The sequence below is a fragment of the Spinacia oleracea genome, chromosome 4, assembly GCF_020520425.1.
Source record: "Spinacia oleracea cultivar Varoflay chromosome 4, BTI_SOV_V1, whole genome shotgun sequence".
NCBI lineage: Eukaryota > Viridiplantae > Streptophyta > Magnoliopsida > Caryophyllales > Amaranthaceae > Spinacia > Spinacia oleracea.
In genome coordinates, this window is record NC_079490.1 from 29,724,302 (window position 1) to 29,749,142 (window position 24,841).

A 24,841-nucleotide genomic window follows, 5' to 3' on the forward strand; every position below is an offset into this window, starting at 1 on the left:
TTTCAGTGGGAGCTAAGATCGTCACAGGCAAGAAATGAATACTCCGGAAACGATGATATTGCCGGAAACGGAAATATGGATCGTATCGGAAATATGAATATTATCCAAGTCGTAGATGTTGCCGGAAACGGAAACATGGTACGTATCGGAAAATATTATTGGAAATGGAAATATTACCAGAATCGGAAATATTGCCGGAAACGGAAATATTGTCAGAATCGGAAATATTACCGGAATCGGAAAATAATTCCGGAAACGGAAATATTAAATATTTGTTCGAAACGGAAATTAATTCCGGAATCGGAAATATTAAATATTGTTCGTATCGGAAATAAATTCCGGAACTGGAAATTTAATCGGAAGCGTATCGTACGAATTAGCATCGGACGAGGCCTGCCGGACGAAGGCCCAGCACGAAGCCGGGCCATCGCCCAGCAAGCACGCGCGCCACAAGCCCAGCCAAGGCAGCGCCCAGGCCTACCGCAAGGCAGGCCCAGCGCGCGCCAAGGCCACGGATGCGTGGGCCGCGCTGCGTGGGCTGCTGCTCGCACGCGCATGGGCAGCCCTTGTGGCTGCCGTGTGTGTGTGAGTTTGTGCTCATGCGTGATTCCTAAATCTACAAGAGTTAGTGTATGATTAAATTCCTATTCCTAATTGGATAAATTAATTAAATAAAATTCATGTAGGATTCTAATTTCAATTAATTCGTATCCTACTAGGATTACGATTCCTTTTCCATAACTCTATAAATAAAGGCCTAGGGGTCATTATTTATACACAAGTTTTAAGTATTCAAAACTAAGATTTTTAAGCAGAAAAATCAGCCAATATTCTTGCCTACCTAACCGAAAATATTAGAACCTTAAGGGCGATTCTAGTTGGTCAATCTTAAGGCGGATCCGGACGTGCTGTGGACTATCTACGGAGGGACGACACTTGGAGTCCTAAAGACTTGTTCTTGTTCGGTTCGGGCGCAGCTAGGGAAGGCACGCAACAAAGAGTATGCATCTAAACTATGCTAAATGATTATGTGTAAATAATATGTTTCCTGGCTTTATGGTTTTTTCCGCATGATTTATGAACTGTCATATGAATAATAACCTAACAAAGTTTTCATACTTTGTACACATATTCCAAAGCGTAAAGAACATTAAGGAACGGAGGTAGTAGGTTTTTGTACATTGTGTTAATGGGTTATGGTATGAATGAAATTTAAATTCTGCGTTGTGAATGTTATTATTGAAGGAGGAGGTAGGCGATGATTTTAGTACCCCCAAACGGACAATGGTAAGAACCGCATTTGGGGAAGAGAAAGAAGTTCCCCAACTGAAGATTGGCATGGTTTTTCCTGATTGGGAGGAGATTGAAGAACAATTTAAGGCGTACGGGAGGCAAAAGGGCTTTGCTGTAGTAAGACGAAGTGGTGCTTATAGGTCTTATAGTAGCCAGTCGAAGGATGGTAGTAAAGAGTTAGTGAAACAAAAGCGTAATGCGTTGTGGACTTGTGAGTGCTTTGGTCAGCCAGAAAGGAAGCGCAAGGAGAAGGCGATTGTTCCCTTCGATTCCCCGCTCCATGAAATAGTTGGGAGTGGCATACGGAAGTCTAAGAAATGTCAATGTCCCGTCCATGTGTATGCTAGTGTAAATAATTTAGGTCAGTGGGTGATACGTAGAGCTGAAATGGTACATCAGAATCATCACCCAACCCCTTCCAAGTCTAGAACTATTGCTTGTTTTCGTAAAGGGTTTATAAAAGAGAATCCTCATGTAGTGTCACAAATGAATGTGTGTTTGAAATCTGGGATGTCAGTTGCCCAAACGTTTAACTTAATGGCTACGCAACGGAATGGAAAAGCTTTAATGCCTTTCTTACAGAAGGATATTAATGATGTGGTTGCTAAAGAAAGAAAGGCAAGGATGAAGGGGGGTGATGCGAATGCCATGTATGAGTATTTTAAGATGATGAAAGAAGATAATCCAAATTTTTACTTCATATATAGGCAAGCGCCAGATGGTCGGTTGCAGGATGTGCTTTGGGTTGATGCTCGTAGTAGAGCGGCGTATGAGGAGTTTGGTGATGTTGTATGTTTTGATACTACGTACTTGACGAATCAGTACAAAATTCCATTCGCGAACTTTGTAGGCGTAAATCATCATGGTCAAAGCATATTACTTGGGTGTGCCTTGGTATCTCATGAGAACTCTGATACTTTTGAGTGGATTTTTAGCCATTAGTTGGATTGTATGGGAGGTAAAGCCCCGATAGGGATCTTAAATGATCAAGATACCGCGATGAGGAAGGCGTTGAAAGAAACCATGAGTGGAACATGTCATAGGTGGTGCATATGGCACATTCTTCAGAAGTTTAGTAAGAAGCTCGGAAAAGAAGAGGAGTACCCTGAATTAAAGGTAGACTTGGAGCGTGCAGTATACGATAGTCTTGATTGTGATGAGTTTGAACTAAACTGGGCAACATTTATGGAGCGGTACCAAGTAAAGGATGACTGGCTTGAAGGTAACGTTACATACCCACTGTTTCTAATTAATTAATTTTTATAATTGTATGTGTATTTATTGTGCAAACAGGTTTAGTGAGGTTTAGAATGCGGTTAATGTGCCTGCAAAATGAACTGAGAACTTTTTTAAGACTCATGTTAGAGCTGGTATAGTGGTTGTTAGAGTTGGTATAGTGGTTGTTTTTCTGTCCTCCGAGAAAATAATCGAAAGAGTACGTATATTCAACTTTTATGAGTCCTAATTATCATTACCATATAGTCTGTATGAGAAAACTTTTAGTGTTTCTTGCTCAAAAAATCTTAAACCAGTAATTGGTTTAACATGATACACTAAACTTATAACCATACTAATTTGTAATAATTTACGTTTGGAACTGATGTCAAGCTGAAAATAACCGAGGTTTAAGCTAAAAGAAAAACATGTAAATAGCTCATGCACAAACAATACGTGGAAGGATTACTTTCGCTTCAACATTTATCCATCCAGTGTTTGAGCAGCATATTACATATTGGTTTCTAGTTGAGCAGCATTATCACTGGCTTCCTATGAAGTCTTCCTGCAGCTAAATGCTATCTGTACAAATTGTATTGTTTGTGTGATTATTTCTTTGTAATTGTGCATTTTAGGGTTGTATGAGAAAAGGCACATGTGGGTTCCCGCCTATTTAAAACATTTGTTTTGGGCTGGCATGAAGACAACCCAACGAGTTGAAAGTATAAACAGTTTCTTTGATTTGTATGTTAACAAACATACTCATTTGTATGAATTTGCGGAGTCATACTGTGAGGCACTGGAGGGGAAGGCTAATGCAGAAAATATGGAAGATACTAGTAGCGCAAGAAATCTACGGCAAATTGTGACTGCATTTTCTGCCGAGGAAGTGTATCAGAAATGCTATACGGATGCTAAGTTTCATGAGGTTCAAAGAGAGTGTACTAGGGTATTGTATGTCCGACGTTTGAAGAAGGAAATGTTGAATGAGTGTGTTGAGGAGTATGAGCTTGGGGATAGGGTGTGGATAAAGCCTAAAAATTCAAGGAAGGAAATTGTTACTAGACATAAGATCAAGTATGTTGCACATTACAATTGTGTGACCAAGGAAGTAACTTGTCAGTGTAAGCACTTTGAATGTCATGGAATAATTTGTAGGCATATGATATTTTTGTTTGATCTAAATAACATTGAGGTGACTGAAAAATATATTATTCGACGTTGGCGGAAAGATGTTGAAAGGAAGCATACCAAGGTGAGGGTAATGTACCATGACCCATTGAAGACGGAAGCTGTGTGTAGGTAAAATTCCATTCTTAATGCTAACATGTTCTGTGGACTTTTGTTTAATTTAGATATATTCATTATCCTATATTATTTTTTAGTAACTTGCCATGTGTACAGGTACGATAAGTTAATGGTGTTGATTAACCCCATATGCCATAAGGCATCTACTTACAAAGAGACAGTGGATATTGCGGTTGAGATGTTCCAATTGTTGGAAATTAGGTTGGATGAGAAGATTGGGATGTTAGACATGTTAGGTTATGATACATATGACAATTCATAAATCATGCGGAAAAACCATTTAGCCAGGAATACATATTATTTACACATAATCATATAGCATAGTTTAGATGCATACTCTTTGTTGCGTGCCTTCCCTAGCTGCGCCCGAACCGAACAAGAACAAGTCTTTAGGACTCCAAGTGTCGTCCCTCCGTAGATAGTCCATAGCACGTCCGGATCCGCCTTAAGATTGACCAACTAGAATCGCCCTTAAGGTACTAAAGATTTTCGGCACTTATAGTCAAGGAATGTGTCTGAATTTTCTCTCAAAAACTCACTTTGAATACTTGAATAATCTATGAAAATATGTGACCCTAGGCACCTATTTATAGAGTTATGGAAAGGGTTTTGGAATCCTTTTAGGATACTAATTTATTTAATTATAACCCTACTAGGACTCTAATTAAATAATCATTATCTAATAGTTTTAGGATTTAATCACACTTCGAATCCCGATTGCTTCAGGATTCCCGCACAAGCCTTGCACGAGCACCGTACACCCGCGCAAGCCTTGCGGCCCACGCTAGGCGCACAGCGCTTGGCCCATTGCTGTGCTCTTGCGCGCGCGCCCAAGGCCTTGGCTGGGCCTGGCCTTGCGCTGGGCCTGGTCGAGGCTTGGCGTGCGATGGTGCGCGTTGGCTTGCTGGGCGACGGCCTGGCTTCGTGCTGGGCCTTCGTCTAGCGGGCCTTGTCCGATGCTAATTCGTACGATATGCTTCCGATTAAATTCCCGATTCCGGAATTCATTTCCGATACGAACAATATTTAATATTTCCGATTCCGGAATCAATTTCCGTTTCGAACAAATATTTAATATTTCCGTTTCCGGAATTATTTTCCGATTCCGATAATATTTCCGATTCTGACAATATTTCCGTTTCCGGCAATATTTCCGATTCTGGCAATATTTCCATTTCCGATAATATTTTCCGATACGTACCATGTTTCCGTTTCCGGCAACATCTACGACTTGGATAATATTTATATTTCCGATACGATCCATATTTGCGTTTCCGGCAATATCATCGTTTCCGGAGTATTCATTTCTTGCCTGTGACGATCTCAGCTCCCACTGAAACCAAGATCCGTCGATTCCGAATATCCATAGATGGAGTATTTAATGCCATTAAATACTTGATCCGTTTACGTACTATTTGTGTGACCCTACGGGTTCAGTCAAGAGTAAGCTGTGGATTAATATCATTAATTCCACTTGAACTGAAGCGGCCTCTAGCTAGGCATTCAGCTCACTTGATCTCACTGAATTATTAACTTGTTAATGAATACTATACCGCATTTATTAGACTTAACATAGAATGCATACTTGGACCAAGGGCATTATTTCCTTCAGTCTCCCACTTGTCCTTAGGGACAAGTGTGCATTTCCTAATTCCTTTGTCGCTCGATGCTTGCTCTTGAACATAAGGTAAGAGTTGTCATCCTTATTATGTCCAGAGGTGTTTCTCGGTTTCAGAGTTCAACTGATCAAATAAACAGATAATCATAGCCTATGATTCATCCGAGCACGGCCATGCATTTCACAGTTTCTAGCTCTCCGAGTGGCCTTGTACAACTTTTAAGCATCTCATCCCGATTTATGGGAGGACAATCCCAATCTTGTGATCTTGAGATTAGACTTCGTTTGATAGGTGATTACCTGAGCGTTGCCTTTATAGCCTCCTTTTACGGTGCGACGGTTGGTCAACGTCAAAGCAACCAGTTCTCAAACAAGTAATCTCAAATCACTCAGGTATTGAGGATTCAGTGTCTAATAATTTTAATGAAATTTACTTATAACAGATCTTCATCTCTTACAGTAAAGTTTCATAGGTCTTGTCCGATACTAGTCTTCCCAAAGTAAGTATCTATGCAAATGATTATGACATTGCCATGTCCACATAGTTCAAGAAACAGAACTACTAGTCATCTTGCATTCTAATCGTCTAACGTTTTCTATGCGTCCAATTTTATAGAAAACTCCGACCAGGGACCTTTTTCAACCTTTGACATTCAAGTTCACTTGATAGACATTTCTTAGTCACAGGACTGGTCCTGACAGTCTATCTTGAATATATCGTCAAATTGAAGGGACTCATCATTTAATAAACCACAAATTAAATGGAAAAATGAATTCTTTTCATTTATTGTGAATGATTAACCAATAATGTTTTACAAAGATTTAAACTCTAAAACTTTAAAACATTAAACAGAGACATCAAAGCCATTCTCCAATATGCTTGATTCCCATAGCTGCAGTGTGCGAGTTGTGCTTCGCTTGCGGCAGAGGTTTAGTCAATGGATCTGATATGTTGTCATCAGTTCCAATTTTGCTTATCTCGACTTCTTTTCTTTCAACGAACTCTCGTAGAAGGTGAAATCTACGAAGTACATGCTTGACTCTCTGGTGGTGTCTAGGCTCCTTTGCCTGTGCAATAGCTCCGTTATTATCACAATACAGGGCTATTGGTCCTTTAATGGAGGGGACTACACCGAGTTCACCTATGAACTTCCTTAGCCATATAGCTTCCTTTGCTGCTTCATGTGCAGCAATGTACTCCGCTTCAGTTGTAGAATCCGCAATGGTGCTTTGTTTAGCACTTTTCCAGCTTACTGCTCCTCCGTTGAGGCAGAAGACAAACCCAGACTGTGATCTGAAATCATCTTTGTCGGTTTGGAAACTTGCGTCCGTATAGCCTTTAACAATTAATTCATCATCTCCACCATAGACCAGGAAGTCATCTTTGTGCCTTTTCAGGTACTTCAGAATGTTCTTGGCAGCAGTCCAATGCGCCTCTCCTGGGTCTGACTGGTATCTGCTCGTAGCACTGAGTGCGTACGCAACATCCGGGCGTGTACATATCATAGCATACATTATTGAACCAATCAATGATGCATATGGAATCCCATTCATTCGTCTACGCTCATCAAGTGTTTTTGGGCACTGAGTCTTGCTTAGAGTCATTCCATGAGACATGGGTAGGTAGCCTCGCTTGGAGTCTGCCATCTTGAACCTATCAAGCACCTTATTGATATAAGTGCTTTGACTAAGTCCAATCATCTTTTTAGATCTATCTCTGTAAATCTTGATGCCCAATATGTACCGTGCTTCTCCTAGATCTTTCATCGAAAAACATTTCCCAAGCCAAATCTTGACAGAGTTCAACATAGGAATGTCATTTCCGATAAGTAATATGTCGTCGACATATAATACTAGGAAAGCAATTTTGCTCCCACTGATTTTCTTGTATACACAAGATTCGTCTGCGTTCTTGATGAAACCAAAGTCACTGACTGCTTCATCAAAACGTATATTCCAGCTCCTGGATGCCTGTTTCAATCCGTAGATTGACTTCTTTAGCTTGCATACCTTTTTAGCATTCTTTGGATCCTCAAAACCTTCAGGCTGTGTCATAAACACAGTTTCTGTTAAAACGCCGTTTAAGAAAGCAGTTTTGACATCCATCTGCCATATTTCGTAATCGTAATATGCAGCGATTGCTAACATTATCCGAATAGACTTTATCATTGCAACTGGTGAAAAGGTTTCATCGTAATCCACACCGTGGACATGCCTGTAACCTTTTGCAACCAATCTAGCTTTGAAAACTTCAAGTTTCCCATCCTTGTCCTTTTTCAGTTTGAAAACCCATTTGCTTCCAATGGCTTGGTAGCCATCTGGCAAATCGACCAAATCCCATACTTGGTTTTCAGACATGGAGTCTAATTCAGATTGCATGGCTTCTTGCCATTGCTTGGAGCTAGGGCTCGTCATAGCTTGTTTGTAAGTCGCAGGTTCATCACTTTCAAGTAATAGAACGTCATAGCTCTCGTTCGTCAAAATACCTAAGTACCTTTCCGGTTGAGATCTATATCTTTGCGATCTACGCGGGGTAACATTTCTAGTTTGACCATGATTCTCACCAGATTCTTGTAAAGATCTCTGAGTTTCATCCTGAATGTCATCTTGAGCATTCTCTAGATTTTGTTGTTCGACTCGAATTTCTTCGAGGTCTACTTTTCTCCCACTTGTCATTTTGGAAATGTGATCTTTCTCCAAAAAGACACCATCTCGAGCAACAAACACCTTGTTCTCAGATGTATTGTAGAAGTAATACCCCTTTGTTTCCTTTGGATAGCCCACAAGGATACATTTGTCAGATTTTGGATGAAGTTTGTCTGAAATTAATCGTTTGACGTATACTTCACATCCCCAAATCTTAAGAAAAGACACATTTGGAGGCTTTCCAAACCATAATTCGTATGGAGTCTTTTCGACAGCTTTAGACGGAGCTCTATTTATAGTGAGTGCAGCTGTATTTAGTGCATGTCCCCAAAATTCTAATGGAAGTTCGGCCTGACCCATCATTGACCTGACCATGTCTAGCAAGGTTCTGTTCCTCCGTTCCGACACACCGTTCCATTGTGGTGTTCCAGGAGGAGTCAATTCTGATAGAATTCCACATTCTTTCAGATCGTCATCAAATTAATAGCTCAGATATTCACCGCCTCTATCAGACCGCAGTGCCTTAATCTTCTTGCCTAATTGATTCTCTACTTCACTCTGAAATTCCTTGAATTTGTCAAAGGATTCAGACTTATGCTTCATTAGGTAGACATAACCATATCTACTGAAGTCATCAGTGAAAGTGATAAAGTAGCTGAAACCACCTCTAGCATTTGTACTCATTGGTCCACATACATCTGTATGGATTAAACCCAATAGTTCATTTGCTCTTTCTCCAACTTTAGAGAAAGGTTTCTTTGTCATTTTGCCAAGTAAACATGATTCACATTTACCATAATCCTCTAAGTCAAATGGTTCTAGAATTCCTTCCTTTTGAAGTCTTTCTAAGCGTTTCAAGTTTATATGGCCTAATCGACAATGCCACAGATAGGTGAGATCTGAATCATCCTTTTTGGCCTTTTTGGTATTTATGTTATATACTTGTTTGTCGTGATCTAATAAATAAAGTCCATTGACTAATCTAGCAGATCCATAAAACATCTCTTTAAAATAAAACGAACAACTATTGTCTTTTAAAGGAAAATCCCTTAGCATCTAAGCAAGAAACTGAAATGATGTTTTTAGTAAGACTTGGAACATGGAAACATTCTTCCAGTTCCAAAACTAGCCCGGAGGGCAACGACAAATAGTAAGTTCCTACAGCTAATGCAGCAATCCGTGCTCCATTTCCCACTCGTAGGTCGACTTCACCCTTGCTTAACTTTCTACTTCTTCTTAGTCCCTGTGGATTGGAACATAAGTGTGAGCCACAACCTGTATCTAATACCCAAGAAGTTGAATTAGCAAGTATACATTCTATAACGAAAATACCTGAAGATGGAACGACTGTTCCGTTCTTCTGATCTTCCTTTAGCTTCAAGCAATCTCTCTTCCAATGCCCCTTCTTCTTGCAGTAGAAGCATTCGGATTCAGAAGTGGGTTGACTGACCTTCCTCTTTACAGATTTGGCGCCAGTTTGCTTAGTTGGGCTGGCCTTGTCGCCACCTTTCTTAGCATTCCTCTTCTTTCCAGATTTCTTGAACTTGCCCCCACGCACCATAAGCACATCCTGCTTATCACTTTTGAGCGTCTTTTCAGCGGTCTTCAGCATACCGTGAAGCTCAGTGAGCGTTTTGTCCAGACTATTCATACTGTAGTTCAGTTTGAACTGATCATACCCGCTATGAAGAGAATGGAGGATGGTGTCTATAGCCATTTCCTGAGAAAATTGCTGATCCAGCCGACTCATATTCTCAATGAGTCCAATCATTTTGAGAACATGTGGACTTACGGGCTCGCCTTTCTTAAGCTTGGTCTCAAGAATTTGCCTATGAGTCTCGAATCTTTCGACTCGAGCCAGATCTTGGAACATGTTCTTCAACTCACTGATGATTGTGAAAGCATCTGAGTTGATGAACGTTTTCTGCAGATCCGCACTCATGGTGGCGAGCATTAGACATTTCACATCCTTGTTGGCATCAATCCAACGATTGAGGGCTTCCTGAGTGACCCCGTCGCCTGCGGCTTCGGGCATCGCCTCATCTAGGACATACTCCTTTTCTTCCTGCATAAGAACTATTTGCAAGTTCCTTTGCCAGTCAAGGAAGTTTTTCCCGTTCAACTTCTCCTTTTCGAGAATTGATCGAATGTTGAATGAATTGTTGTTTGCCATATTAAAAACTACAATTGAAAAGAATAAACAAATAAATAACCATTCACAGTTTCTCTTAATAAACTTAAATTCTAGCATACATGCATAATTCAATGTTTATTAAGCATTTTATTCAAGTTATGTGTTCCGGCAGGTGTGAATAAAATGATTCCAAGATCCTAAAATCATTGAAGAACTAAGCACAGTTTGTCGACTTAATCCTAAAACATCTTAGGTAAGCAAAAGCCTTTTGCTAATAGTCTAGAAACTATTCTTGGTTGATAGGTACGTCTAAGAACTTATTAGGTAAACCTATCGATTTTGCCACGGCATAAAAGGACTCCTTACTTATATCGTTGAGTTTCACCAAAACTAACATGTACTCACAATTATTTGTGTACCTTGCCCCTTTAGGACCAGTAAGTAACACCTCGCTGAGCGAAAACTATTACTAGATTGATGTAAAGGATATCCAAGCAAGTGTATATTTTGGCATGGCACCTTTTAACTCAATTTTTTAAGTTTGGAACTTAAGGCTCTTACTATGTTGGTTAGATTTTAAGTGAACTAAAATCCTTAATCATGCAACATAATCAAGCCACAATCTTATGCATAATTAAGACATATTTAAAGCAATAAATAACTTAAAGCATGCATAAGATAAATGTGATCTAGTATGGCCCGACTTCATCTTGAAGCTTTGACTTCAAAGTCCGTCTTGAAAATCTCCGTGGGAGGCACCATTTTCTTCAAATAGGATAAGCTATAACTAATTACAACTATTTGATGGTACGCAGACCATATTTGAATTGAAAAATGACTTTGGTACTTTAGACCAATTACATTCAAATTAATGGTGCGCAGACCATATTTTCTATCCTATTTGGGCCATACTAGTCACTTCATAACCTGCAAAACAGTACATATACAATATATACCATTCACCCATTCATTATCATGAATGGCCCACATAGCTGGTTAGTAAAACACATTATGCATCACGTAAACATTTGCAGCAATTAATCAAGGGCACCAATAATCTACCAATTATTCAGTCCTTATTAATTCTAATCAAGTTGTTTTAACCTTAAGGATTTGTAGACCTAATCAAGAGTTTATGACTAAAAGGGCTCCCACTTAAACCAATAAATTTATATGCTTTACTAATTTTAAACATAAAAATGTATTTCCAGTCTAACCGGAAACATACAAATTTAATTAAAATTTAAAGCTCATATGAATTGAATCCAAAAAGTTTAATTTAATTTCAGTCGTATTTAAATTAATTCATGATTTTGATTTTAGTAAAATAATTAGAATAAATAAAATTTATTATAATTACAATATTCAAAATTAAAATCCAAGAAAATAATTTAAATTATTAATTTTTAAAATTAATTAAAATTACGTAAACTGAAAATTTCAAATTAAACATTCAAAACGATCTAATCGCAACGCAAACACCCTACGCATCGCACGCCCATGGGCCACACGCACACAGCCATCGCTGGCCATGTGCGCGCAGCCCATGCGCTCGTCGCATAGCTGCTGCATCTTCCCATCGCAAGCCATCGCACAAGTGGTGCTCGCTGCGCGCGCGCCAGCGCTCGACGCACGCGAGCCATCGCTCGCTGTGCGCGCTCGCCAGCGCTTGCTGCGCGCGCTCCAGCGCTTGATGCACGCGAGCCATCGCTCGCTGTGCGCGAGCAATTGCGCGCGATCAACGTTGGGCGCAGCGCTCGTGGCACGCGAGCTTGCGCTCGCTGCGCGCGAGGCTCCGCGCGCTTGCGCGAGGCAGTGCGCGTTGTGGCGCAGCTCGCTTGCTGCCCACACGCGACTGCCATGCCTTGCCTTCTCCCATGCCCATTCATCCATAGCTCGTGGCCCACGACACAAGGCAGGGCTGCTGCCTTGTGCTCGTGCACCATGCCCCTGCTCATTGCATTCGTGCCGCACGGGCGACGAGCTCCCTTGCTCGTCGTCGCATGCCCGCACTATACAACACCCCTTAAGGGTAACACGAAGCGTCCATTGCTTTGTGCGTGCAAGTTATATGAACGAATCGCATAAAATTTTAAAATTTATATTTAAAATTAATGACAAATTAATAAATAATATTAATTTCATAATTTTAGGGCGAAAAATCGAAAATTTATTATTCAATTGATTTCCGATTATCATGGATTCAAGCCTAGGTCATAAAATTTTAAAATTTATCATAAATTTACAATTTTTATGGTGGTTTTTAATCATAGGTTTCTAATTAAATTATAATTAATTATGAAAATCAAATTAATTCTAAATTATTCTAATTTTCAACAAATTAATCATAATTACAAATTAGATTGCATAATTAACAAGGCTAGGCATTCAAACTTGTTAAACATATACAGTAGGTCAATCAAAAATTCAAGATTTATCAACAAGAATCGCAAATATTTAATTTAACATCTTAAATTTACGAAATTTTGCATTCGAAAAACTAAAACCTTCGAAAAGTCATAGTTAGGCTACGAATTTGAGAATTCTGGGTTCGGCAGAAAAATACTATTTTTCTGTCAAAATTTTAGAATGCCTTTTACATGCGGAATTGACAAAAAAATCACTCGATTTGGATGAGTAACGAAGAAACTGCCGAAAAACTGCGTACGTATAATTAAATAAACGCAATTTGCAATTAATTAACAATTACGAAAATTAATCACCCCTTTTAATTCTTGCAAATTTGTAATATTTAACCATGTTCATGCAATTTAGATTATGAAAATAATAAGAGGCTCGTGATACCACTGTTAGGTTATGATACATATGACAATTCATAAATCATGCGGAAAAACCATTTAGCCAGGAATACATATTATTTACACATAATCATATAGCATAGTTTAGATGCATACTCTTTGTTGCGTGCCTTCCCTAGCTGCGCCCGAACCGAACAAGAACAAGTCTTTAGGACTCCAAGTGTCGTCCCTCCGTAGATAGTCCACAGCACGTCCGGATCCGCCTTAAGATTGACCAACTAGAATCGCCCTTAAGGTACTAAAGATTTTCGGCACTTATAGTCAAGGAATGTGTCTGAATTTTCTCTCAAAAACTCACTTTGAATACTTGAATAATCTATGAAAATATGTGACCCTAGGCACCTATTTATAGAGTTATGGAAAGGGTTTTGAATCCTTTTAGGATACTAATTTATTTAATTATAACCCTACTAGGACTCTAATTAAATAATCATTATCTAATAGTTTTAGGATTTAATCACACTTCGAATCCCGATTGTTTCAGGATTCCCGCACAAGCATTGCACGAGCACCGTACACCCGCGCAAGCCTTGCGGCCCACGCTAGGCGCACAGCGCTCGGCCCATTGCTGTGCTCTTGCGCGCGCGCTCAAGGCCTTGGCTGGGCCTGGCCTTGCGCTGGGCCTGGTCGAGGCTTGGCGTGCGATGGTGCGCGTTGGCTTGCTGGGCGACGGCCTGGCTTCGTGCTGGGCCTTCGTCTAGCGGGCCTCGTCCGATGCTAATTCGTACGATACGCTTCCGATTAAATTCCCGATTCCGGAATTCATTTCCGATACGAACAATATTTAATATTTCCGATTCCGGAATCAATTTCCGTTTCGAACAAATATTTAATATTTCCGTTTCCGGAATTATTTTCCGATTCCGATAATATTTCCGATTCTGACAATATTTCCGTTTCCGGCAATATTTCCGATTCTGGCAATATTTCCATTTCCGATAATATTTTCCGATACGTACCATGTTTCCGTTTCCGGCAACATCTACGACTTGGATAATATTTATATTTCCGATACGATCCATATTTCCGTTTCCGGCAATATCATCGTTTCCGGAGTATTCATTTCTTGCCTGTGACGATCTCAGCTCCCACTGAAACCAAGATCCGTCGATTCCGAATATCCATAGATGGAGTATTTAATGCCATTAAATACTTGATCCGTTTACGTACTATTTGTGTGACCCTACGGGTTCAGTCAAGAGTAAGCTGTGGATTAATATCATTAATTCCACTTGAACTGAAGCGGCCTCTAGCTAGGTATTCAGCTCACTTGATCTCACTGAATTATTAACTTGTTAATTAATACTGAACCGCATTTATTAGACTTAACATAGAATGCATACTTGGACCAAGGGCATTATTTCCTTCAAGACAGGCAAAGGGAGAATGTGGGTAATGTCAACGCTAATGTTAATGTGGGAACCCCCTCTTCTGTATGTCTAGCAAAGTGTAGTACTGAAGATACCCCCACATCCGTTGGGCAATTGCAGCCTGTAGTTCGTCGTACAATGGTGTTTGATTCCCCACAAACAAATGAACATGAGGGTAGTTGTGCGGGTGGTTTGTCCGGAACCTTAGGAATGGATGATGTTGATGTTGATGTTGATGTTGATGTGCATGTTGATGTTCATGTTCATGTTGATCCTTTTAGCGGTAGGTTTGCGGGGGAGGGTGTGGGGACTCCAAATTCTGGAAGGGTAGATGTTGATCTCACCAGTGGTGAAGGCTGTGATGGGGATGCTCTCCCATTGAAAGATCCTTTTAAGCCTCCACCTCCAGCCCATAGGACTACCAATTATAGGTACAGGTCATGTACCGAGCACCCTAAGAGGCCTCCGACAAAGGAACAAATCATGAACAAACCAAGTAACAACTGCCCTCCAACAGCTGCAGCTCCAAGGCAGCCACCTCCAAAGAAACCAGCAGCTCCAAAGAAGGCAGCAGCTCCAAAGAAGGCAGCAGCTCCAAAGAAGGCAGCTGCCCCCAAGAAACCAGCAGCTCCACGGGCACCACGCAAGAGCAAGAAGGCAGCGGCAGTTGAGCAACAGATTGTGCAACCGCACCCGCAGCACCCCCAGCAGCAGGTACGGTTTATAATTAAGTTCATTTATTTTACTTTGTATGTATATAAATGTATGTGTTGTGATTAAATGTATGTATTTTACTTTTTTGTACATGTTGCTCTTTATTTGGTTATTATTTGGTTATTGAATTTGTGATCTATAGGAGTATGCACAAAGCGTTGGTGGAATACGTATGATGGATGGTTCGTGTACGTACTACACCCGACCGATGTATGTTGGTCATCAGCAACAACAATATGTTGCTCATCAGGATGAACCACACTATGTTGGGCAAGGATATGTTGGGAACGGCTTTGTTGAGCACGGATTTGCTAGGGACGGATTTGCTGAAGGATATGTAGGTACGTATATGTTCCTCCTCCTTCTCAAATGGGTCGTCAGATGTCGACTTTGAACCCGTGCACTAATATTACCTATCAAGCTTCATCCTCTCAACGGTCTCCTTCTTGGCATCATCGGTCTCCCTCTTTTCATCAACGGTCTCCCTCGCAAATGATTCGTCCCCTAGCCAACACTGGTTCAGCGGCTACTACGCTACTCCCCAGGTTTACGCAGTCGGCGATGCAAAATGTTGTGGTGAGCGGCAATGGTGGTTCGGAGTCTTCTACAAATGTACTTCCTAGGTTCATGCAAAACAACTTTCAAGGCCAAGGGCAAGGCAACAATTGATTAATAAGTGTTTAATTGAATGAACAAATGGTGTTTAGTTAGAGTTGAGTTGAGTTAATTGTCTTTTTATTGTGAATTAACATTTGATTGAGTGAAATGGTCAGTTCACTTGTAATAATTTAGGTTTTTACATTTGACTTATACACTTTGTTAAATAATGGTTTTGGCCATTTTAAAATAATGTACCATTACAGATACTGAAGATGCCATTGAAGTATGAATTGAGTATGTCTTGTCATGCCATTGAAGTACGAATATAGGCCATTAAGATTGACCAAATACCATTTCAAGATTGAACGCACCATGACACGAATACACCATTTTATATAGATACAATACACCATTGTATAGATACAATACACCATTTAAGGCATATTAAGCACCATTTAAATACGAATACACCATTTTAAAGATATAAAAGCACCATTTAAGTTTGAATACACAATTTTGAAGATATAAGACCATTTGAACAATATTAAGTACCATTCTTAATCTACAAGCCAACATTAAAGATACAAGTAGCTTATTATTAATTACATTTGAGTTTTATTGATTTCTAAGTTTGGTTATTTGTTAATGGTGTCATTATAAAACAATGGTATAGTAATGGTAGTTATTTACACTTAAATGGTACTACTATTGCTATAATGGTAGTTAAATGGTACTATTATTGCTACAATGATTTCATAATTTTTGAACATTTATTTGATATCATAATTATTACCCTAAAACCTAATTGTAATTGACATGAATGTAAGACCAAATTTCACTATTGTAACCCTAAACCCTTAACCCTAAACCCTAAAACCTATACCCTCAACCCTTACCATATGTCTAACCCTAAACCCTATACCCTAAACCCTTCCACTCCGTAACCGTTAACCATATTTCATTAACCTTACGTCATTGTAGTTCGAATCAATAATGTTAGAGCGAATCGTTAACCATTTTCGAATGATTAACCATGATTGTTAAGTTTAATGAATCATAAATTGAATCATCGAATCTAATCATTTTGTGATTGTGTGATAAATCGAATCATCAAATCGATTCGTTTACCATATGCCAAATCGATTCGTTCACAATATGCCAATGATTCTTAAGTCCAACCATAAATCGATTCTTAAGTCATGGATTCTTAAGTCCAACCATAAATCGATTCTTAAGTCCAACCATAAATCGAATCACCAAACATGATTATATACTAACCCTTATCGTTAACCATCTAATAACCCTAATTGAATCATATATTGAATCATCAAATCGAATCATTAATACTTATTCGAATAAGGATTTCTGATTTTCTAAGATGATTCACAATGGTATTCGTATTGTAAAGAATGGTTGTTATTATTCTTAAATGGTATTTGTCTTGTAAAGAATGGTCTAAACCCTAAACCCTAAACCCTATCGAGTCATTAGATCGAATCGTTAACCACATTAGATCATCTTTAGTAGAATCATCCTTATTCGAATAAGTATTAACCATAAATCATATATCGAATCATCATCCTTATTCGAATAAGGATTAACCATAAATCATATATCGAATCATCATCCTTATTCGAATAAGGATTAACCATAAATCATATATCGAATCGTTTAATCGATTCATCAATAACCATTTACCCTAGTTCATGGTAGAATCAAATCCTGAATCGGCCACCCTAATTTACTCTTAATTTGATACTTTAACCCTAATTCATCGTAGAATCGAACCATGAATCATAAGTCATAGATGTTAGAATCATTTCTTTCTAAACCAAATTATGAACCCCAATTTCCATGATACCATGACATTCATGGTATTCCTATTGTAAAAAATGATTCATTAATAATTTCTTTCTATTCCACTCATTATTGTAATAATTTCACTCTAAATACCAAATTATGAACCCCAATTTAACTTCCAAACCAATTTCCATGATACCATGATTCATTAATGGTATTCCTATTGTAAAAAATGGTATTCATATTTTTAATAATGGTTTTCATTAATCCTAAATGGTTTTGAGGAAATACAGAAAATAGAAATGCTTACCTTCCAACGTTTTTAATTCTCTAATGGGATTCCTTATTCAACAATGGTATAGATATTTCATTAATGGTATTATTTATACTAAAATGGTAGAATCAAACATTTAATCACTTCCTCATTTAAATTCTTACCCACTTCCATGATGCCATGAATCAAAGTGGTATTATTCCTATCGCCAAGAATGACTTACATTATTCTTAAATGGTTTACATTACCCTAAACCCTAAACCCTAAACCCTAAACCCAAAAGATTCATTAACATGATTATGTAGTCCAATTATATATCGAATCATCAAATCGAATCGTTAACGATCATATATTGAATCATCTTTAGTAGAATCATCATCATCCTTATTCGAATTAGTATTAACCATAAAACATATATCGAACCATCTCGACAATATTCGAATAAGTATTAACCATAAATCATATATTGAATCATCATCCTTATTCGAATAAGGATTAACCATAAATCATATATCGAATCATTTAATCGATTCATCAATAACCATTTACCCTAGTTCATGGTATAATCAAATCGTGAATCGGCCACCCTAATTGACTCTAAATTTGATTCTTTAATCCTAATTCCATCGTAGAATCGAATCATGAATCATAAGTCATAAGGATTAACCATAAATCATTTAATCGAATCATTTCTTTATATTCCACTCATTATTGTAATTATTAACCCTAACTTCACTCTAAATAAATACCAAATTATGAACCCCAATTTAACTTCTAAACCAATTTGCATGATGCCATGATTCAAATGGTATTCCTATTGTAAAGAATGGGTTTAATTATTCGTAAATGGGATTCCTTATTCAACAATGGTGCAGATATTTCATTAATGGTATTATATATTCTAAAATGGTAGAATCGAACATTTAATCACTTCCATGATGCCATGAATCAAAATGGTATTCCTATTGTAAAGAATGGTTGTCATTATTCTTAAATGGTATTCGTATTGTAAAGAGTGGTTTACATTACTATTAAATGTAAAAAATTCTAATGGTAGTCCTTAATCGTACAATGGTATAAATATTTAATTAATGGTATTATTCATACGTAGAATCATCCACTACAAAATGGTGGTAATAGTTAAATGGTGTTCGACAATAGTGAATTAAAAATGGGGTGATGTTAAATGATAACATTTAAATATTTTGTCCTGCGTTCGAACTCGGATTTTTGTACTAGGACAAAAAACAATAACATCGTTTTCATCCTGGCAATAACATCGGTTTCATCCCGACACCAAACAAGATTAGGTAACAAAAGTGTCCTCCATACTAAGTACATTTAAATACAAATATCAAATACTAGTTGCACACAAATTCAGCAACCCAAATACTAGTTGCACACAACTTCAGCAACCCAAATACAGTTCAACTAGAGAAACTAGTTAGTTCAAACACAATTCAACTTCACTTCTCATCAATAAATAAACTAAGTCCATACCAAATTCAACAAACATACAAATCCATTTAGCTAATAGCACCCACTTTCATCAAGTTCTTGACACAAAACAAGCTAATCCGTGGCCTTCACCTTTGACCTCAAACTAGCCCCTCTCTTCCAGATCGGCGGTAGAAGTGCCTCAAACGATCCTTTCAACTCATTAAACTCAGACATAGCACCGTCAAGCACAAGCGTGGTTCTTGCAATTTCCAATTTGCCCTGGTGTCCATTTCCAATCAAGAAGCCATAAGATTCTACATTTCTAACATTAGCTAAAATTCAGCCATAAAAGTCAATAACTCACCACACCAAACTTGTTAAGTGTCCGACGTGCACGGACCATGATGCAACTTAGCATGATAGCTCCGCAAGACCGACTACACCCATCCATAGTCACACCACAAAGTTATAAAAATTAAATTGTAAAAAAAAACAAGCGGGGAAGGGAAATACTCACTGATCAGTAGGCTCAACTATCTCAATTCGGTCATTCACCCACATACTCATAATCCCTGGAGTCCAGCTATTCCCATTGATCTCCAACAAAATATCAACTACATTCACCTACGAAGAAACGAGTTTAACTTACTCCTCCCACTCCATTCAGTCTCGACAAAATAAAAGGGTCAAAATTATGAAATAATCACCAGCTCGGATAAGGCATCGGCATAGTTTTCTACGGGATTTTTATGAATGGAATCAATCAAGATGATTCTGTTGTGTACGAGATCAAAACAGGCACACCACCAGTGGGAGTTTTTTTCGTCCAAAACTGGAACAAAAATCTGTTGCAACTAGTTCATTAGCAAGTGGTAATTAATGAATGGGGGTAACAAGTGCAGTTATAAAAATTATTCTTAGAACCAACCAAGCTTATGGCCGAAGCTGGAATGCCACTAACAATCTTGCCATACTTTCGGGCAATCATAAAAGGAGGGTCTCTTGGAGCCAACACCCTTGCCTGTTAATATATAATAATAAATAACCGTCATGACTAGTACATTTCTTAAAAATATATTATCAAATCAAAGTTTTTAGTATATTTACACTTACCGAAAAATCTTGACTAAGCAAGATCCTATGACTTCCGCCAACGAATTCCTTCTCCCTCCAGGTTTTAGTATACAATGCTGAGGCCATCCTCACATATCCGGAACTCACACATTACTTTACCATCATTGTAAGATAACAATCGCGTTGATCTGCTTCCGCCCCATCACATCTTACCAACACTTCACCAGGGCTGCACAAAAAATCACATTAAAGTTGGGGAATTAGAAAGTGTCAACTAAACTAAAATTTTATAAATAAACTCAACTAAACTAAACTAAACCATACTTGTTTAAATCTCTAAGGTTACGCCAACTTCGAATGAACATGTCCATACGCGATTCCATCTCAGATTGTTTTCCCCTCCTAGAAGACAGCAGGCACACTTCTTCGGTCAAACTGCTAGTTGGTCTACAACTAACTCTCTTATTTGCAGTTGCACCACTTTCACTAATTATACTCCGCTCATCCTGGACCTCCAGAATTTGAGTGTTCACTGCTCGTCCTGGACCTTCAGTGTTTACCACCTGCTGTCCTTCAACTGTGTTGGAATCCGATTTCAATGCAGCGTTATTAGCAGGTGTACTAGGAATAGACTCTTCAGAAAAAATAACCTGATGACTTGGATCCTTTTCCAAATCAAACCCCTTCATACATGATTCAACAATGTCATTAATTGTGTCTCTCAGGGAACACTTTGATCATTGACTTGGATAACATCATCGTTCTCCCTTAAACATGCCTCATTAATTGGACAAGAATTAGTACGGTTATTTTGGGAGGAAACACCTAAAACACCAGAACAAGGGTGTGTTCCCCAAGCACCACCACCAGGTACATCACCCTGAGAACCTCTGCCACATCCAGTAATTTGACCTCTACCTAACATGCCCCATGGACCACCAGCATGTCCCCAAATTGTCCAATAGCAGCACCGGCAGCAGGTGCACTACTCCCACCAAGTCCAAGTCCAAGTCCAAGTCCAAGTCCTAGTCCAAGTCCATCACCACTATTCCCACCACTCCCACTAGCTCGACAAGCGTTGAAAATCATCTGCTCCAGCTGGGGTTTTAATTCATGTAAAACCTACACACAGGAAAATAAGAAAATATGAAAATATACCTAAAACGAACAACTATAAAATACATCAATTATATCAACTAAAAAGCAAATACCTGCGAAGCCAACTGATACACCATCCTATCATCGAAGGGACCTTGACTCCTAAGATCACCTCCCCCTGTTGCAACTACCCCATCTGTTGTTGTTGTTGTTGTTGTTGTTGTTGTTGTTGTTGTTGTTGTTGTTGTTGTTGTTGTTGTTGTTGTTGTAACACCTACTTGTGTTGGGACAGCATCTCGGGTAACACCACTAACACTTCTCCTCAAATTGCCTTTATCACCACTATATGTCACCTTCCGAGACTGCAATTAAAAGCTCTTGTCAAAACGAATAATATAATTGTAACCATTTAATGTTAAACATAAAAATAAAATATCTTACCATTAGTTTACCGTAGTCGCCTTTCCTTGTCTTGTCGGCCTCTATTGCCTTCGACAAATCTTTTTTACCGCAGGCCTTGATTCTAGGATATACATCCAACTTCTGAGAAGATCCCAGACGCAAACGATCTAGGTAAAATATCTGCAAAGTTATCCAATAATATATAAATATCTACAATACTCTACTCTATATTTATGAAATAAATTTTGTAATATACGTCTATGAAAATCAAAATAACTTACCATCAAAGCAACAACACAGCCACCACATCCAGACATATAACCTTTCTGCTCAAACTTTCTTGAAAATGTCGTAGCACGTTCCATTAACCAGTTGTATGCCCACGAACACCAATCATACTCCTCTACCTTCTCACTCACCACCACAGCAGCCATTAACTGAGGAGATATGACAGTGCTCGTCGTGGTAGGACATAATATAAATCCTAACACAATTATCAGGAACAAAGTCCTAAAATCTTTCTTATCTTGGTCACTGCTTAGAGGTTGACCACAACCACTAGATAAAGCTTTTACAACCTTCGGCAGCAAGAAAGTCGCACGCTTAGGATCATCAAGATTTACCCCATACAGGTTCAGGATCCCCTGAACGTCTCTTACCATTCCTACATCCTCATAATCAACATCCCCAGGTACCTCCTTACCTCCAAAAGGCAACCCAAAGATATGCCTGAAATCAACTGGTTTAAATTTAAACACATTACCATCTCCAAATTCGATAGCACCATCAGCCCCTAACCTAGTCAACAACCATTAACAAAACTTCCTATCTACCCATCGCATCTTAAATTCCAAAAGCCCCCCAAAACCCATTTTGATAACTTCTTCCTTCCTAGAATTGTCTAGCTTACTTAAGACCTTCACAAATGCCTCGACCCGACACACAATGTTCGGTGCCTACAAGAAACATATTCAGCCCATAAATATTATGTACAAGAGTAAAGCTAAAGGTTAATAAAAATACAAACAGAATATATGAAACGTTTGTTTGAAAAGAGGAGACTGTAACTCGTGAAACTTGGCACATACTTGGCACAAATTCTAAACAATAAAAAAGCATGCATCATAAACAACACAAATAAATTAATACAAGGGACTGAACTTTTATTTGTTTTTGTTATTTTTGGCCGGAAAATGAATAACCGGTGAAGCAACATTCATGACAAAATGAAAATCAAGAACCAAATTCAGCAATCAAGAACCTGAAACCAAATGAAAAGGCATGATATTACCTTAGGACACATTTCAAGCTGAGTCTATACCACGAGTCCAAATGGCCTCACTGACTCTCCATTGGTCATCTTACTCGTACTCTTACGCTTCACAACCTGAAACCAAAAAGAATTAATCTTAAGATACAAATTGTTAACATCAGATACAAGTTTAAATTAACTACAACAACAGTTATACCTTTTGCCTTTTACGCTTCACTTTTTCCTTCACCCCCTTCCCTTTCTTCCGCCTTATCCTTCTTTCTTCCTCTTCATCTTCAGACATGTCATCATCATCATCATCTTCTTCTTCATCAACTTCATCATCCGTTTCCTCGATCTTAGCCTTGCCCTTTTTCTTCTTTTGCCTCCTTTGTTCATCAACTTCATCATCACTGCGTTGGGAAGAATAAGATGACGCAGATGACTCAAAGGCAGATTCATCTTCTTCCTCGCTACTCTCTCCACAGTCATCATCATCCTCCGCCGAATCATCGCCGTCATCATCTATCTTGTAAGACCTCTTTCTCTTCCCACCCCTCTTGATCATTCTTGCGGGATCACTAGGTTTCTTCCCGGGAACAGCACCAAGTATAGTATGGAGGATACTCTGTCAAACAACCAACAATGTTACATTTTAAGTAATTAAAAACATTACACATTAACTAGTGAAATAATATGATCCTTACCGCCCTAACCTATTCTTTACTGCCCCAGCTTTCTTCGTACCACCTTTCCTCTTACATGCAACAACCTTCATGTTTCCCCCATTCTACAAGTTCAACCGGATTAAATATCAGCAATCAACACTAATTAACAAATGCATCACTACTAACTCAAGGTAAATAAATGCATCCCCCCCTCACGCAGCTCACCTAACAATTTCATATGGAACAATTAATCAATTCAATGTCTTTTCTATGTTACTAGACTTTTCAAACACCAATCTTACTTATGGAACAAATAATCAATTCATAGAGTTTCAAACACCACAATTAACATTCATACACTTCTCTATGTTATTATTCCCAAAATTAACATTCACACACATCATCTATGTTATTATTACTCCCCCCATTTTGTGTCCAATGAGGGTCCAACGAAGATTTGGGCAAAATTAACATTAACACACATCATCTATGTTGATAATTATATGCTTATATAATTAGTATTATATGCTAATATACATAAATCCAGAAACATGATTCTTGATACAAAAAACCCTCACAATTAAATCTTTCACAATACTAGCATGATTTTCTCGAATATAAAAACAAAATAGCTCATACTCAATCCATCAATTCAACTTCAAAAACATATTTGCTAAACAAAATGTCAATTCTATCAAGAACAAATATAAAATCCATCTACTCATTAACGAATATCAAAAAAAGAAATAAACTCAAAAACGAATTCCTAATCCATCTTATGGAACTCGGTTACTGGAGCATCAAAATCATAGAAACAAAAATAATTTCCTCCATACCCAAATTCACACACGAAAATCTTAAAAAGAAATAAAAAATTGAACTTTTTGAATTAGGGTTTCATCACCTCGAAATAATTTCGTGAAGAACAAATCACGGTGAACCACACCTACACCAAAGCAGCTCGCAACCACAAAGTTGTTGAATAATTCGCCAAATCTCGGATTTCTGCAGTTGACTCAAGTTATTTGAGAGGACAAACAAAGAGAGTGAAAGGTCGAAGAGGAGAAAACTCGAGGAGGGAGAGAGAAAGCCAAACCAGAAATTCGAGGAGAGGGA

At 38.4% G+C, this 24,841-nt stretch overlaps 1 protein-coding gene across 1 annotated transcript; it reads left to right on the forward strand.

Annotated features, from left to right (window-relative positions):
• Positions 1-1,284: 1,284 nt before the first annotated feature.
• On the forward strand, positions 1,285-2,235 carry LOC130471425 (protein FAR1-RELATED SEQUENCE 8-like). Its single transcript, XM_056841544.1, has one exon. The coding sequence runs from the start codon at positions 1,285-1,287 to the stop codon at positions 2,233-2,235; it is 951 nt and encodes a 316-aa protein (XP_056697522.1).
• Positions 2,236-24,841: the final 22,606 nt, after the last annotated feature.